Below are 17173 nucleotides of genomic sequence, written 5' to 3' on the forward strand. Positions count from 1 at the left end.
ATTCAAGAAGAAAATTGACATAATCCATCCAATGATTAAACATTTAACACTTATGTGTAATTTTATGTAATTTTTTGGCGTCCCAAGTTTCTCCAAAGTATCAGTCACAATATCTAACTTGTTCAGGCAATTTTTAAATTTCTAAAAGCATTACATTGTATAGAAAGGGAATATATATTCTGAGAATTGCGCATAAGTAAGATAGGGATATTTGTAATATTATTTAATAGTATCAAATAATATTAAAGTGTACAATGGTCTTTAAAATATGTATAAAGTCGAAAAGATTTGAACAATTTTTAGATATTTATGTCTTATATATATATATTTTATATGTATAAGTGATAGTTTAGATTAGATATAATAGTAGGTTAGATTTATCTTATATTTTACATCCTATATTATTATTTAAATTTAAATTTATTTGTTTAGATATTTTTTAAATTTGAATATGTGGTTATATGTGCTTTTAATGTGTTACTGTAAATTGAAAATGGTGCAGGTCTGTTTTTCGTTATATATATATATATATATATATATAACGAAAAACAGACCTGCACCATTTTCAATATATATATATATATATAACGAAATATTACGTTATATATTATATATATAACCTATATCATTTTCAATATGTTGCAATATTTTGTTTTAAATATAATAAAAAGCGTCATATGCATATTATCACTTTTTTAATACTTGCAAAATTATTTTAAATTATCATACCTTGTTATAGATCATGCTAAGCAATGTATATGCTATTGAAAAACTTATGTTAAACATAGTTATTATGGGCATGCCAATTTCAAATTTATTAAGAAATATCCACGCTTCAATAAAGAAGTATATATAAAACAGCCATGTCAATAAAATATAAAAAATGGTAAGACATAATCTTGGTCGATTTCCAGGAAATTCGAATACTTTGAATCCGCATAAGCACAACACGATCGAAAGTGGACGTATAACTGCTTGAATATTTTTCATGACAATTTCTCGTCAAGATTGAATTGTACACTCACTTTGTGTCTGTTATGATACTATAAGAAAGTACTCGACTTTGGTCGGGAAGATGTTATCATAATTATAAATTCAGTATAAATTACGTTAGCACTTAAGCAAATTAAAAGAATTGATCTTGTAAAGAAATAATATTATTCGTATTAATCCCTATAGGGTTTTACTAACGGTCCTATTCTGGCCCAAAATTGGTTGCCAAGTCACCAATATTGGCGCGATAATGGCGCCTATGACTGGCCCAGCAATGGGACTTCTCTGGAATGATAACTTCGGTCCAGCAATAGGTAACAATGTACGGCCAAACATGGTAACCAATGATGAGCCATTAATAGTCAATATATCTTGCCAATATTAAGCCATTAATGGTCAATATATCTTGCCAATATTTTGCCATTAATGGCTAATCTATTATGCCAATACTTGGCTAATAATATCGTTCTTACGATGCTCGACTTAGCCAAATTATTTTTTTTTATTGCTTTATCGCGTTAATACATTTTTACAAATATACATTTATCAAAATATATTTTACTAAAAATTTTTTCCCTTTTTATTAAGAATACTTATATATAATTATTATATGTTAATGTATTTTTAATAAAAATTCGAAAAATATCCAATAAACTATTTTATAAGTATATATTGATAATAATTTATTTCTGCAACAAAGCAATAAAAAACGTTTACTCGGACTCGAGCGATTGCTGCAAAATTGTTGCGAAAAAAAAGATATGCTGTGCGACAACGAATTTAGAGTGGTTACGGACTGCGCAGAGGATTTCTTTCGTTGGCTATTTTATACCCGCCAAGTTTCTAGAATTTTCTAGCAAATTTGAAAATGCCAGGCATGGGCGAATACAGTAAGCCAAGTATTGACCAATCATTGGTCACCGTATATCGAGCCAAGCATTGGCGTTGTAGCAAAGTGTAGCGTTGTCTTATGTAAATGGCACCCAATTATTCCCCAAGCATGGGCCAACATAGAATACCAAGTATCGACTAATCATCGGTTACCATATATCGGGCCAAGCATTGGCCCTGTTGTCAAGTCTGGCTATTTCTATATGGGAAGTATGAACAAAACAACATAGAGTTATTATGAAATAAAGAATATGTAATGAAGTTACTTAAATTTATGTAGTCTTAAGTTTTCATAGGTTATTTTGTTCCACTTTATATCTAAAATAATTTTTTTTTAAATAAATTGGGAATTTATAAATAAGTAAGAATAAAAATTTATTTGAAAGAATGAGAAATGGACGTATATTGGCATTTTATTTTTCATCATATACAGAATAAAATTCATATACATATATATATATATATATATATATATATATCCTCTTCATTGTTTATTTTTATGTATTTGCTTAATATTTACCATTATCAGATGGAATAGCATGATGCGGATTAGGAATATGCATCTGTATTATAATCACTAAGACGGTCACAACTGAGACGTAGAACTAAAAAAATATGTTTTTGCTCTTTTTAGTCGATAATAAAGACTTTCTTAAGAAAAAACACTGTATATATTACTTTAATACAATTTTTTTTCTATATATGTATTTTATTTGATATTAATTTATATTTTTTTATAAACACAACGTAGGCATACCTTACGAACAAAGTTATAACCAAAATTGAAAAACCCCATACCAGAAAATTTTAGCTCTCTCTGTTTTATTTGTAGTATAAATTGTAGAATCTAAATTTAAATAAATAATTGATAAATGTGAGGTACAAACATAACGTATATACGGAACAGTTGATTATAGTACATCATATGAAATTATATATACTGAAATATATAAATTTACCTGCTCTCGTAAGTCTTCTTCAGGATTTTTAGGGAATAATTTATAAAGAATTGCTATTGTCTCATTCGCCTAAAATCGTATACAAAAATTTGCTATGTTACTTGAAAAATTGATGTAGAAAAAATGATGTTAAATATTTTTGGATGAAAATTGTTTAGCAGTAGTTTGATTTATCATCATATTTTTTGTTATTACAAATTTTGCAATATTTATATTGTTTAGTCTTTGTATATTAATTGTAATTAATTGACTATTATTTCATTTTATTACCTTATTGCAGAGATTTTGACACATAAGATTTAACGCGAGAAACTTCGCGTTATGTAAAACACCCCATATGTAGGTAAATACATTATCCAGGACTTGTCCAACTACAATAGCTGCATTTCTATCTATATATGACCGATAAATGTGGCGAGATACATCCACGAACAACACAAAGTAACATCCCATTTGTAGCGTCATTGGTATGCTGAATATTTTGTTCAGTTCACGTGATATGAGGCATAACTGTAGATGGATATGACTGTATCGAATCATAAAAGTAATTAAAATAAGTTACAAGAATGTGTAAAAAAATATAAAAAGAAAGGTATGTAGAAACATATTTTCCCTCTACTTATTGATTCATTCTGATTTCATTCTAATTACCTTAAAATCCATATATATTGTTTACATTTTTTGATTTTTATTCTTTGTGGATCAGTTAATTGTAATGTTAATTTATTCTGTCCTTTGGTACGCCGATCTTCTAATATATCATGAATATATTCGTTAACCCGTTGAAATCTGGACTCAGTGTATCTAAATTTAATGAAGAACTAGAGCTGGAAAAAATTCGATATCTAGCTGATCTTAGATTTAAAAAATTAGAATATTTAGTATATATATATTTTTCCATTGTATTAATAAATTGTAAAAATAATCTAAATTATAATATTAAGTTTAATATAAAAAAGAATATATCTTTTTTCCCTATTTTTCTATCTTATATATTTATTATTTTAATAAATTTTATATTTAATTATATATACAAAAAATAATGTTTTTTAAGATCACATTATAACGCTCTTTAAATAAATAATGCTAATTGGAATAATTTGAACTCAAACGATATGTGTATTAAAGTATTAAAAAATGCATATCAAAATATCTACAAAATTTATAAAATTCCTTAATTTTTTATATTGTAAGTATTTTTAAAAATATTTTTGTTACACATGATTAAATAACTTAAAAAATACATATATGTACTGACCTCAGAATAGTTACCCAGATCAAAACATTGAGAGTATTGATGTGAATTAAATGATTTGCCACAAATGGAACACAGATACGAGTGAGACTGAAATATTCGTAGTTCAACCACAAACTGTCAGATGCATTTATGAGAAAAACCAGTGCAGTCCATCCAATTATTATTCCAATTACCCAATTGTACAGCTGTCGATACTCTTTCGGCGTTCCAAGCATTTCCAACATGTCATCCACGATGGAAAGTTTACGCAAACACATTTTTAATTCCTTGGAATATAACATCAATTGATTGTATAATATATTAGAAATACTATTTAGTAATAATGAATTATAAATGTTTTCTTAAAAAAGGGTCATTAATATTATTATTAGTTTTTAAAATATAAATATGATTTATTTAGAACAGATAGAGAGACATATAATATATAAATACAAATGCATTAATATTTTTAAATATTTTGTCTGCGATAAATAATATGATGTAAGTACAAATTAAAGAAACATTTTTTTAAATTTAAATTTTCTTATAATCATGAAGAATCGAAATTAATTCTCTTAATTAAGAGAGATTTGAATAAATAAGATTTGACACAACAAATGAAATATAATTCTGAATTTTTACCTTAAAACGAAGCAGACTGACAAACATCGATACAATTGCGGTGATTATTATTATTACATTAAACCAAGACATGAATATATATGCGGTGTAACTAGTATAAACTAGATAATAGAAAAGATACGTATAAAGGCTCCATGTAATCAAGAAATACGAATAAGTAAAATATGGTCTAGATCGTCCAAAAGGATATTCGAAGAAGCCCAAACCACAGAATGAACTGACGATCAATAGCGGTGACAGAGCTGCCTGGATTGTTTTCGTCATAATTTTTGAATCACCTAACATTACAAATTTGAACTATATTTTGCTATATGAGATATGAATACGAATTTTTGCAAAAGCTCTTATTTTAATAGCTTTTAAATCTCAAAAGTTCTTACCTCCTTTTTTTTGTAGATCCTCTCGGAAACTTTACGAGTATTACTGCGATACTAACTGCCTTTCGACCAGCGAATATCGACCGACATAATAAGTAAGTGGACAAGATTTTAGATTAGATAGATTATACATTTCTCTCTCCTTGCGGAATTGTTATCTATACATATGTAATTTTACAAGGTCATAAAAGGCCGCAAATTTCTACGATATTGCATCCCTATAGCAAATACGAATTAAGTGAATTGAATGAAATATGAATCATTCTTTTTAAGTGGGAGAAAGGAAAGCAAATAGAAATGTTAAATTTATCTAACCTTTTATATAATTTTTAAGAAATAACGAATATGATATAATATTATATCAGAATAATATAGCATAACATATATAATATTTCGTAATCTATTTATTACAAGTATTATTAATGCAAATAAGAATTTATGTGCTTGTTATTATTGTACATGTAGGAGAAAATTAATATATTTCATTTTATGATTTTAATTGAACTTTATAATCATTATAATATTTTAATTGTTTATTTCTAATATTTTAATAATCTTAATTAACATTTAATTAATAATCGCGTAAGATGGTTCTGATTTTGGCAACGTTAAGCTTAATGAAATGTTAACTTGTTATTTTTTTATATTATGTATATATATATAATATTTCTTTAATTTTAATATTTTCTTCTAATTTTATTTTAATATTTCAATATTTAAAAAGAAAATAAAGTTCATGGCATATTGCTTTTGTCGATAAGTAACATAAGCAGTAGAGTCTCTCAGAAATGTTATTTATAAAAAAATTGCTATAATAAATCCTTAAAAACAATAATAATAAACAATTAAGAAATTAAATAGCAAAAAATATAAAATATAACTAAATATAACTAAAATAATAAAACAGTGCTAATATTAGATATACGTCCAAATGAAATAAGCTAAAACTTTTATCAAACTTCAAAAGACTTTAGCTCATGTTTTAATTGAATCTAATGTATAAATAGTGCGTAAGTGCATGCTATGTGTGTTGATTTAATTTAGAAAAGAATAAAATAACCACATGTGAATTTATATTTTATTTTTTATTATACACAGAATGAGTTATATATAAATAAGTATTTTTCTCAAAAGCATAGATGTGACGTAAAATATTAATTCAATTTCACACTTTACTTTTGTGTTCGTTTAATCCTCGATATTGCTAAGCGAAGTGTCATAATACTAATTAAACCCATCCATCTGTATTATAATCACCAAAAGAGTCGCAACTGATGCATAGAAATGGAACATATAGCTCTTAATTTACATGACAAAATCAGTTTTGTTGAATACCAGAAAAAAAATGAATAGAAGATTTTATATACATAAAATAAGGATGAAAAACATGTAGAACGCAATTAACTAATAAAAAACGACGTCGACATTTATATAATTTGTATTATTAAAAAAGGTTGTACTAAGTGAAAAATGTATAGCTTAATCTTATGTTAATTTATACTTTGACAAAACATACAAAAAATACAATACATATAAGATACATAATCTGTATTTTTTGTAAAAAAATTTTTACAAAAAATATAGATTATGTATCTTACGAATAAACTGAATATTTCATAACTGAAATAGAAAAGTTTTATTCCAGAAGCTTCAAACTAAAAAACTTTAGCTTCTTCTATTTTAGTTTTAATATAAATTCTAGAGTCTAAATTTAAACAAATAATTGCATAAATGTGTGAGATATAAACATCATATATATATATATATGTATATGTATATATGTTTATATGTATAACCCCCCCCCCCAGAATAGTTAAAAATCTTGAAACATTACATGAAATTAAAGTAATAATTTATTTGTTCACATAAGTTTTCGTTAGAATTTTTGTTGGACAATTTATAAAAATATTCCTTTAGCATTTTAAACAATTCTATTGTGTCATTCACATTAGAGAGCTTTTGTAAATATATTTCGAATTCCTTAAAAACTAACATTAATTGGATAATGCAACAAATTATTTCTTTAATCTTAACTTAAAAGTCGAGCTGTAAATGATGCGCAAATTCTTCTTCTTGATTAAAGAAATAATTTGTCTTATTGTTTATCTTAATAATTATTGCACAATTATTGTTTGTTGTACATAATTTATCAAAAGTCACTATAATATATTATTCTGTTTATAATCAGAAAAATGTTTTTTAAAAAATAGGGACTAGGAATGAATGATTAATAATTAATATTATTTAAAAAAATTGTAATAAATAAATTTGCATTTTACTTATTATACACACACATACACATACGCGCGCGCGCGCACACACACACACACACACACATATATATATATATATATATATATATATATATATATATATGTATATTTTTTTTTTAAATACCCATATAGATATGATGAATACATATTTTCACAATTTATTCTTATATATGTTTTCATAACTTTTATTAATTAACTTTCATCGGTTGCGTTATCATACGGTGATAAATCATAATAAGTTATATGCATTTGTATTATCATCACCAACACGGTTGCAATTCTCGCATAGAACTGAAAAGTGACAGAACATAAACATTTACATGACAGAAACTTGTTCCGAATCATATAAATTGAACAGAAGATCTGAGATATATAACGATGAAAAATATATGTTGCGTAATATAACGATGAAAAATATATATTGCGCTTAAAATATTAATAAAAATTAAAATATTTTTTTAACATTACTTAAATATTTTAATATTAAATTTAAATATTATAATCTAAAAAGGATTAAATAATATTTTTAACTTTTATCTTTTATTAAATTTTATTAAAATTTTAATTTTTCTTAATTTTTAATTTTTACTAAATTTTTGATGTATATTAATTGATGTTTTTGCAAAATGTACAACGTACCTTACGAATGAAATCATAACCGAAATAGAAAAGTCCCATACCATAAAATTTTACTTCCCTTCGTTTTATCTGTAGTATAAATTGTAGAATCTAAATTTAGATAAATAACTGGATAAATATGGGATGTAAACATGTACATAAGATGCTTTATGAAATTATGCAGTTATAATTTACCTGCTCCTGTAAATCTTTATCCGAATTGTCATTGGACAATTTATGAAGAATCGTTATTGTCTCATTTGCCTGAAATTATATTGATATAAAATTGTAGCCTACAAACGACATCGAAATTTTAGATAAAAAAGTAAGATTAAGCAATTTAATAAAACTATTCAATGTCAATATCATTCGCTAATGATTTTCATTGTGGTAAAATTGGTAAAATCTATTATCACCGTTGATAATTAAATTTTTTTATTAATAATTAATAATTACTTTATTCTATTATACCTTATCACAAATCATTTGACAAATATGATTTAATACGAGAAGTTTCGTAGTATATATAATGGCCCAGACATAAGTAAATAATTTATTTAGGAACTGCTCTAATGTATCTGTTTCCTTGTCTACATATTCTGTGTAAAGATCGCAACACAATTCCAGAAAGAATGCGAAATAAGATGCCATCTGCAGTGTCATTTGTATACTGAATACTTCGTTCAACTCGCGTGATATGAAGCTTAATTCCAGATGAACATGCCTACAATCAGATTATAAATGTTATAATCAAATTAAATTACAATTAAGTTACAATGTTAAAATTTGAATAAAGATATTTTTGATGTAAAAATACAATTAATTATTTCATTATAAGATATCAAAGTTTTAATTTAAAGTTTTAATTAAAATATAAAGTTATGTATACTTTGCAGTTTTTACATTGCAATTACATTATAATCCACATGTATTGTCCACATTCTTTTTGTTCTTTTGTACTTTGCTGTCTACCTAAGATCAATTTATTTCGTCTTCTAATAGTGCATATTGCATCATCTTTAACCAGGTCGAGAATGCACTCGTTGATTTGATGAAATTTGGTGTTTATGTACCTGAATTTAATAAAAAACTGAAATTAAAAAAAATCTATTATCTACAATTGTAAACTAAAATCTGAACATATACACACACACACACACACACACACATATGTATGTATGTATCCGGATATTTATTCAAAATTTATATAAAATTTTGTTTATTTTTTTCTATTTTTTTCTTTCTTTGTTAGTTATTACTTATTATACATATATATTATATTTATTATTTTTTGGCTATTTTATATATACTACATTTATCTAACTAACAATGCTAATTAACAAAATCTTACTTTAGATTATATATAAAAGAGAAATTTCAAAATATTAAAAGAAATCTAGAAGACAATGAATATGAAAGATTTGAAAGAGATCTTGAATATTTTTGTTATATATATATATATATATTGTTTAAAAGAAGCTTTATGAAACTGTACATATATACCAACCTTAGAATAATTCCCCAAATTAAACCATTGAGGGCATTTACGTGGAACATATGATTTGCTACAAACGGAACACAAATACGACTGATGCTGAAATACTTATAGTTTAACCATATACTATCGCATGTATTCACTAAAAAAGTTAATAAAATCCATCCTATTGTTATTTGAACTGTCCATTTATATAGCTGTTGATATTCTTTTGACGTTCCGAGCACTTCCAGTGTATCATCCACAATAGAGAGTTTATATAAACATGTTTTCAATTTCTTAAAGAATAATATAATTTAGTTAATTTAAAACATAGGAAACAATATAATAAACACAGATATACTATGTCTTTTCTAGACATTGCATCCATGATGATAAATACAAATAACGAGAGAAAAACTGATCTATTAAAAATATTACTTAAATATTGATATTTATCTATTCGTTTAAAAAGATTGAGATTAATGCTATCAATAAAAAGTACTCTAATATACAAAAATTAAAGCGTAACAAATTTAGGCAATGTAATTTATAATTCCTACCTTAAAACGAAATAAGCTGACAAACATCGACAGAATCGCGCTAAATATTATTATTATATTAGTCCAGGATAACATGTATGTATACATGTATGTATACATAATAGTATAATTAGAATAGATTAAGATGTAATAGTAAAGATACATGTAAGAGCTCCATGCTATTAAAAAATACAGACAAGTAAGATATGGTCTGGGTCGTCCAAGAGGATATTCGAAAAAGCCCAAACCGCAGATAGCTCCAACAATCAATAACGGTGACAACGCTACTTGAATCGTCTTTATCATGGTTTCCAAGATTATAAATTTAAATTATATTTTGTTATATGAAATATATGAATATATATATGCAATATCACTTTGTGATATTATTCACGAAAATTATTTTCACTTTCTCTTCACACTTCCTGCAGGAAACTTTGCTAGAATTGTACTGCGAAATATGTGTTGGAACTATCATTCGACTAATGAATATCGAACGGTAGAATAAACAGATGGATAATCTAAATTATATGACAATTTCTGCGCAAAATTATTATTTACATATGGCTGTTTTATAAGGCGTAAACGGTTATAACAGAATTCTTACTATATTGTACCTTCATATGAAAATTGGAGAACTTTACATAATTTGCACAAAAATAATCTTTAAGTGAAATGTGATTTGAATTATAAGGATTGGATATTACCTTTTAATTAAAATTTATTATTAATATAAATATTAAATACGTATATAAATATAATTTAATTTTTAATGCCTAAAAATATTATCTTTCAAAAAAATTTAATACATAATCGTATTTAAAAGTATTTATATAATTAATTTATTGAAAATATGTTTGTACGACAAGATTGTACGATAAGATATTGTAAGCCCATATACTTTATAGCTAATATTTTGCAAACTTTTTGAATAATATTTAATTAAGACAATCACATAAAAAATCTTGATGTATTGTTGAACTTAATATGAGATATTCTCTTACTATCTTTTTTGAAAATTAATCTAGTTAGTAGTCTGGTTGTTAAGGCCCAGCTAATATACACTCCGAGGTCTGTTTTCTTTCATTATGTATTTTATGAGATCTGTTTCTTTTCACTGTATTGTATCTACAGTGCATGCCCTTTTGGGGGTCTAAGTGGCTCTGTCGTGCGGTCGAAAAGAAAAAGCAGTCAGTCGCGTGTTAGCTAAGTCTTTGAATAAAGCTAATTATTGACTCAAATCATTGTTTTCACCTACATTTATCCTTAGAAGAAAACGCAAAAATAAGTGGTTCAAAACGTAAAACTTTTGCCACTTGGGTAAATCTTTTTCACGTGTATAAACTACGATTCTTACGGGGCACGTCGGACAAAGATTCAACATCCACTAGTATTGTCATAGATATTTGTATCATGATAATGGCATATGCCAGAACCGTCAAACAAAACTAAAAAAAACAATATATCAATTAACTTTCGTCGAATAAATAACATTTATTAGAATATATAAGAAAAATAAAAAAGATTACTATACGATACATAGTATAGAAAAATAATAATAATAATTTTATGATAAAGATAATTTTGAAACTAATTTTCTTTGAATTCTTATAATTTATATTTAAAACATGAAATAAAATCGATAAAATAAGAAAATCACAAACAAATAACAGACCTTTCGAAGAAAGTCATTGCCAAAATAGAAAAGATCCATTGCAGTAAACTTCAATGGATGATACATTGCTTGCAACGTAAATTGATTAATCTGCAAATTGATAATCGTTATTATAAATATTAATTAATTTGTTTTATTTATTGTCTTGTATGCAATTATAATATTTTTTACCTCTTCCCAAATGTCAGCATATTGAAGAATATTTGTTAATTGATGTATTATTTTGTCTCTTTTCTTAGCCTGGAATAAAAACTGAAATTTATTATTAATATATTTTAAATAAAAATTAGAAACACGTGTGTGCGTATGTTTTTTTTTTATTGAAAGATGTATGTATTGTTTTACCTTAACTCTAACACTCTCACAAATATGATTTATAAGATAGATTCTCACTACTAATGTGGAAACCCAATAGATAATATTAATCCATATATATATTGATATATCTTTCTGCACTAGCATCACGAATAAAGCATAACACATTGTTGATATACTTGCAAAGTAGGATAACATTTCGAAAGTTATTTGCATTCCAAATATCGAATTCAATTCACGAGCAATGCGGCATAATTCTAAATGAAGATGCCTATCAAAAGACATATGTATTTTGTTATTATAGAAAATCATATTTTTTATTCCTATAAAGTGTCGTTATGCATTGAAAGAATTCATATAAATTTGATTTTCTTAATTAATTATTTTCGGAAATACTAAGTTCTACAAAATTTTATTATTAAATGAACATCGAAATGATAATTTTTTCGAACATGTGCATATACCGATTTACATTAAGATCCACAACATTGTCTTGTAATTGTGAGTACATAAAGTATATCGATGTAAACCAACAATAGGTTTTCTCCATATACATTGGAAGCCGCATTCTTCTCTCACCAATAGACATTTCATATGCTTGTTTATTTCGTCAAATCTATTACCGATATACTTGTACAATGTTTTACAAATTATAAAATACATTATTCTGATATATTACAACTCTAGAACATACTTGTGATATATTAATGTACATTGATATGATATACTTTAAATATATATTATATAATTTTTTATTTAATTATATATAAATGGAACAATATTTAAAATTAGAAACAATATTTAAAATATTTAAAAAAAATTACAAAATACTATCTTGTGATGTCTATAATTTATCAATTAATATAAAAATTGCAAAAGAATTTATAAAAATATGTCTAAGATAAAATATAAAAATATATATAAAAATATATATAAAAATTTAGAATATATACAACTGTTTGCTATTTATATATATACATATGTACATATATACATAGATGCATACATACGTATGTATGTATGTATGTATATATATATATATATATATATATATATATATATATATATATATATATATATATATATATATATATATATATATATATATATGTATATGTGTGTATATATATATATATATATATATATATATATATATATATATATATATACATATACATACATACATATACATTAAATATTATACAAACCATAAGATAAAAATAAATAATAAGTTCACAAATGCATTTATATGGCTGCAATAATTTAATATATGAGCTGCAAAAAATCCCCAAGCATTTTGTTGTATACTCAGCCACCATAGTGTATCATAAAAGTTTATAGAAAGAATGTACATAATCCATCCAATTATGGTTTGTTTCGATCGCTTATACATTTTTTGATGCATTTCTGGAGTGCCTAATTCTTCCAAAGTATCATCCACAGCAGCAAGCTTTTTCAAACATGTTCCAAATCTCTAAAAAAAAATAAACATACACACACAATTTAATATGATCCATGACACAATTTTTCTCTTTCTGTCTCTTTTTTTCTTTCTCTTCTTCGTATAAAGTATAATTACATACAGCTATTAAATAATTTAAGAAATATTGTTTAAAAAGACTTTTAATTTTTCACAAAATTGTGTTATGTAAGATTATAAAATTACAATTAATATCAGATATACATATATATATATATATATATATATATATATATATATATATATATATAATTTATACATAAAATCTAAAAGAATAATTGTACCTTTTGATGATAGAAAGTCGTAGTCACGGATATAACAGAGATAAAGATATTAATCTCCATAACGACTGTATTAATGTTGGATTGAAATATTACCTTCCATGTAAAAAGGGTCACTATATAGTAATAGAGATAAACATAAATAAACCAGACTATTATTGAGTATAAAATATTTAAATAAATAATCCACCGAATTCTTGAATTTGATTGTTTTATGGAATAGACTCCTAAACCTATAATAAAGCCCGTAACGAAAAAAGGACTCAATATCTGTTGGATAGCCATGGTCATCACTGCTTCATTAAAGTAACACTGACTATCTATCCAAACTCATTTGTTGAGCATATTCGCAATTGTACTAATTTGTAACACAATAATGAATTTCTGCAATATATGTACATATATGTAGGTATAGTTCTTTATAGCACTTACTTATATTAAAAAATGATCGATTCACTCTAATGAAATTCACTAATAAATCTTTTATAACTCGTATAAACTATTAAAATAATGCTGCTGAATCACTTTTTACATATTTTTTTCTGTATGAAACACATTCAATTTTGATCATGTCACTGTCATGTGTTTTTATATACCGCAATTTTTCTTATTATATAATATAATATTTTACATATATCTAATAAAATCGGCAAATATCAAGATGACATCGCTTTCATAAATTTACTCCATTTAACATGTAATTTACTTGATATAATTAAATAGCATAAGAGTAAATAGGAAAAAATATTTAAACATATAAAGATTGACATTAGGATTTGTTTATAGCATCTATGTTTTATTTAATATAAACTTATTTTTTATATTTGACATAGACAGTAGATAATATCTCATTAAAATATATGAATCATTAACCACATAATTTTTGAGAAATATTATAAAGAATTAAATGACAATAATTTCCAGCTACTTACAAAGTTATTGTCTTAAGAAGATGCTTGATTAAGAAATACAACTTTATCATGCTTTTTTAAAGCATATTTCTTAATCATAAATTATAGTAATAAAGTATAGTAATTATAGTTTAAAGTTAATTATATTTAATGTATTAAATAAAATACAAATTATTCTTTTGTAATAGAGAGAAAAAAGAGAATAAGAAGTATCAAAAATATATAATTTTTCTTATATTGCTCGTGAAACGGGATAAATATTTATATCATATTACAATGTAAATTATATAAAATTACCGTAATATAAATTAATAACACATTAGGGCAATTTATTTATCGCAAATTATTATTAATCTAATGTACTAGAATAAAAAATTTTATAGATTGTCATTTTAAATATTTATTTTATTAATTATATTTTACAATTATTCTAAAACGTTTTCAATTCTTATTTTTAATATTTTTAAGTCTATATATTACATAAATATATTTATAAATTTATATTCTTATTTATATTCTTTTATGTACATATATAATATTTAAAAACATTTATAAATTTTTCAAAGAATCTTGTACACGATATTTATATTTAATAATATATAGTTTAATAATATATGTATATACATTACATGATTAGTTTGTCAAATAAAATATTATGCCAGATATATAATAGTTTACAAAACTAAATGATAGTTAATCTTGATATAATTACATACATAATAATCTTGATATATTATTACGATATTACTTAATGATATGCCAATTATCGTCTTCTTTACAAACAAATTATTACATATTTAAAACAGACGTACTTTCATTTGTATCATAATAATCACGTACATTAAAATTGTCGTGCAAAGCTGAAAGAAAACATGTCAATTAAAAGTCCTGCTGCATATAAAAATAATAATTTATTGAAATGTATTATAATAAATTAGAAATTAAAAATTGAACATAGAAGAAGGTATGCAGTGAAAAGATAGTATAAGAAATATAAGAAAGATAATATAAGAATTTTGGAAACAACATTACATCAATTTATAGAATTTATTTTCTTAATTTAATAATATGATTTAATTATTTAATATATGGCACAAAAATAAAATAGTGGAAGAAAGTCTATGAAAGTGAACCTTTCGAAGAAAGTTAATGCCAAAATAGAAGAGACCCATTCCAGTAAATTTTAACGGATGTTGTATTGCTTGCAAAATAAACTGATTAATCTGTAGATAAATAATCATTATTTTAATTTTATCTCATTTATTTATCATACATTTATAAACATTTTATACACATATTTATACACATTTTGCTTACCTCTTTCCAAACGTCAGCGTATTGGATAATATTTGTTAGTTGATGAAATATTTTATCAATTTTTCTAGCCTAAAATTTCGAATTTAATATTATGGAATATACATTTAACGTATTATATTAATTTAATATATATTTTATTGAGATTTGCATAGTTTTACCTTAACCTTAACACATTCGCAAATATAATTTATTATATAAAGTCTTATTACAAATATCGAGATCCAGCAGCATATACCAAACCAGTAATATAATGATATCTCTTGATATTGCATTACAAATATATTTAAACCAAAACACATGAGTGTTATGTTTGCAATATAAGATACCATTGCAAAAGTCATTTGCATTCCGAATATTAAGTTAAATTCGCGAGCAATGCGGCATAATTCTAAATGAAGATGCCTGTTAAGAAACATATTTTATTATACAAATAAGCATAAGAATTGTTTTCACATGTTATAAAAACTTATGAAAAATTTTTATTATTGATAATCTTGATAAATATTGTGTTATATTTTATAAATATAGTTTATATTTTATTCTAATTAATATTAGATTTTAATTAACATTAGATGGATCAAAATATGGAAATAAAATATATCATTAAAATATATCATTGGAAATAAAATATATCAATTAAAATATATCATTTTTAAATTTACATTAAGGTCCACAATGTTCGCTTATAATCATCAGTGCAAATAACATATTGAAGGGTAATTATAGGTTTTTTCCATTTATATTTCGGTACGTGTTTCTCGTTCGATAAATGTTGCATATGCTCGTTTACTTTGTCAAATCTAGTACCAATATACCTATGTCATATAATAAATATCTCATTAATTTTTAACTTTCAATAAATCTTTTAATTTTTAATTTTATGTCTAAAAACTAATGTTTTATATATAATTATATGTATTGTAAATATTGTGAAAAGATTATATATTAATTTAAAAGGAATTTTTTTTAAGTTTTTATTAAAAATGATGGAAAATATCATTTTTAAATGATAAATACATTTTTTTATAATAATGAAATAAAATTTTGCAAGAGAGAGAAAGAAAGAGAGAGAGAGAGAGAGAGAGACTAACAGACTTTATGTAGATCTAAAATGTGTCTAAGTATAAATACAAATAGATATTTATTAGTTTGATTATATATATATATGATTATATGTAACATTGTATA

At 24.0% G+C, this 17173-nt stretch overlaps 3 protein-coding genes and 1 long non-coding RNA gene across 8 annotated transcripts in view; 2 read left to right on the plus strand and 2 right to left on the minus strand.

Annotated features, from left to right (window-relative positions):
• Positions 1 to 5195, plus strand: part of LOC145960551 (uncharacterized) — a 148157-nt gene extending 142962 nt beyond the window's left edge. Inside the window, exon 3 of one of the 2 annotated variants that reach the window (XR_014435398.1) lies at positions 5119 to 5195. This is a non-coding gene — a long non-coding RNA (uncharacterized LOC145960551). The remainder of the gene's footprint in view (positions 1 to 5118) is intronic. The other variant, XR_014435397.1, reaches the window with a different exon arrangement.
• LOC145960550 (uncharacterized) lies at positions 2 to 2207 on the plus strand. 3 transcript variants are annotated; one of them, XR_014435396.1, is made up of 5 exons: positions 2 to 196; positions 740 to 846; positions 915 to 1015; positions 1180 to 1307; positions 1694 to 2207. XR_014435396.1 is itself a non-coding variant. In XM_083080112.1 (4 exons), the coding sequence occupies exons 2-4, from the start codon at positions 864 to 866 to the stop codon at positions 1885 to 1887; spliced, it is 345 nt and encodes a 114-aa protein (XP_082936238.1). In that variant the 5' UTR covers positions 2 to 196; positions 740 to 863; the 3' UTR covers positions 1888 to 2207. The 3 variants fall into 3 exon arrangements, 1 of the variants encoding a protein (XP_082936238.1); XR_014435395.1 differs by having other exon boundaries at positions 915 to 1307; XM_083080112.1 differs by lacking the exon at positions 915 to 1015 and having other exon boundaries at positions 740 to 886.
• LOC145960548 (putative gustatory receptor 2a) lies at positions 2371 to 5203 on the minus strand. Of its 2 annotated transcripts, none has more exons than XM_083080109.1 (8): positions 5103 to 5203; positions 4723 to 5000; positions 4102 to 4367; positions 3495 to 3647; positions 3114 to 3369; positions 2844 to 2912; positions 2642 to 2731; positions 2371 to 2489 (listed from the first exon to the last, which is right to left on the minus strand). In XM_083080109.1, the coding sequence occupies exons 2-8, from the start codon at positions 4984 to 4986 to the stop codon at positions 2394 to 2396; spliced, it is 1194 nt and encodes a 397-aa protein (XP_082936235.1). In that variant the 5' UTR covers positions 4987 to 5000; positions 5103 to 5203; the 3' UTR covers positions 2371 to 2393. The 2 variants fall into 2 exon arrangements, with proteins under 2 accessions (XP_082936235.1, XP_082936236.1); XM_083080110.1 differs by lacking the exon at positions 5103 to 5203 and having other exon boundaries at positions 4102 to 4188; positions 4275 to 4367; positions 4723 to 4810.
• Positions 5204 to 7201: 1998 nt separating this feature from the next.
• Positions 7202 to 10518, minus strand: LOC145960547 (uncharacterized). Its single transcript, XM_083080107.1, has 7 exons — positions 10028 to 10518; positions 9498 to 9763; positions 8905 to 9063; positions 8462 to 8714; positions 8186 to 8254; positions 8012 to 8101; positions 7202 to 7663 (listed from the first exon to the last, which is right to left on the minus strand). The coding sequence occupies exons 1-7, from the start codon at positions 10310 to 10312 to the stop codon at positions 7565 to 7567; spliced, it is 1221 nt and encodes a 406-aa protein (XP_082936233.1). The 5' UTR covers positions 10313 to 10518; the 3' UTR covers positions 7202 to 7564.
• Positions 10519 to 17173: the final 6655 nt, after the last annotated feature.

This window comes from Camponotus vicinus, unplaced genomic scaffold (assembly GCF_025532165.1).
Source record: "Camponotus vicinus isolate PSW18456_S1 unplaced genomic scaffold, iyCamVici1.0 SCAF_10, whole genome shotgun sequence".
NCBI lineage: Eukaryota > Metazoa > Arthropoda > Insecta > Hymenoptera > Formicidae > Camponotus > Camponotus vicinus.

Bases quoted from the DNA above. Each gene is read 5' to 3' on its own strand.
- LOC145960550 (XM_083080112.1), top strand. From the start codon at position 864: ATGTCAATAAAATATAAAAAATG. The intron at 887-1,179 runs GTAAGACATAAT...TAATCCCTATAG, and splicing joins TCAATAAAATATAAAAAATG to GGTTTTACTAACGGTCCTAT. The intron at 1,308-1,693 runs GTAACAATGTAC...TCTGCAACAAAG, and splicing joins TAACTTCGGTCCAGCAATAG to CAATAAAAAACGTTTACTCG.
- LOC145960548 (XM_083080109.1), bottom strand. From the start codon at position 4,986: ATGACGAAAACAATCCAGGCAGCTCTGTCACCGCTATTGATCGTCAGT. The intron at 3,370-3,494 runs GTAATTAGAATG...GATTCGATACAG, and splicing joins CAATATATATGGATTTTAAG to TCATATCCATCTACAGTTAT. The intron at 2,490-2,641 runs GTATGCCTACGT...ATATTTTTTTAG, and splicing joins GTTATAACTTTGTTCGTAAG to TTCTACGTCTCAGTTGTGAC.
- LOC145960547 (XM_083080107.1), bottom strand. From the start codon at position 10,312: ATGATAAAGACGATTCAAGTAGCGTTGTCACCGTTATTGATTGTTGGA. The intron at 9,764-10,027 runs GTAGGAATTATA...TTATTCTTTAAG, and splicing joins TCAGCTTATTTCGTTTTAAG to AAATTGAAAACATGTTTATA. The intron at 9,064-9,497 runs GTTGGTATATAT...TATTAAATTCAG, and splicing joins ATTTGGGGAATTATTCTAAG to GTACATAAACACCAAATTTC.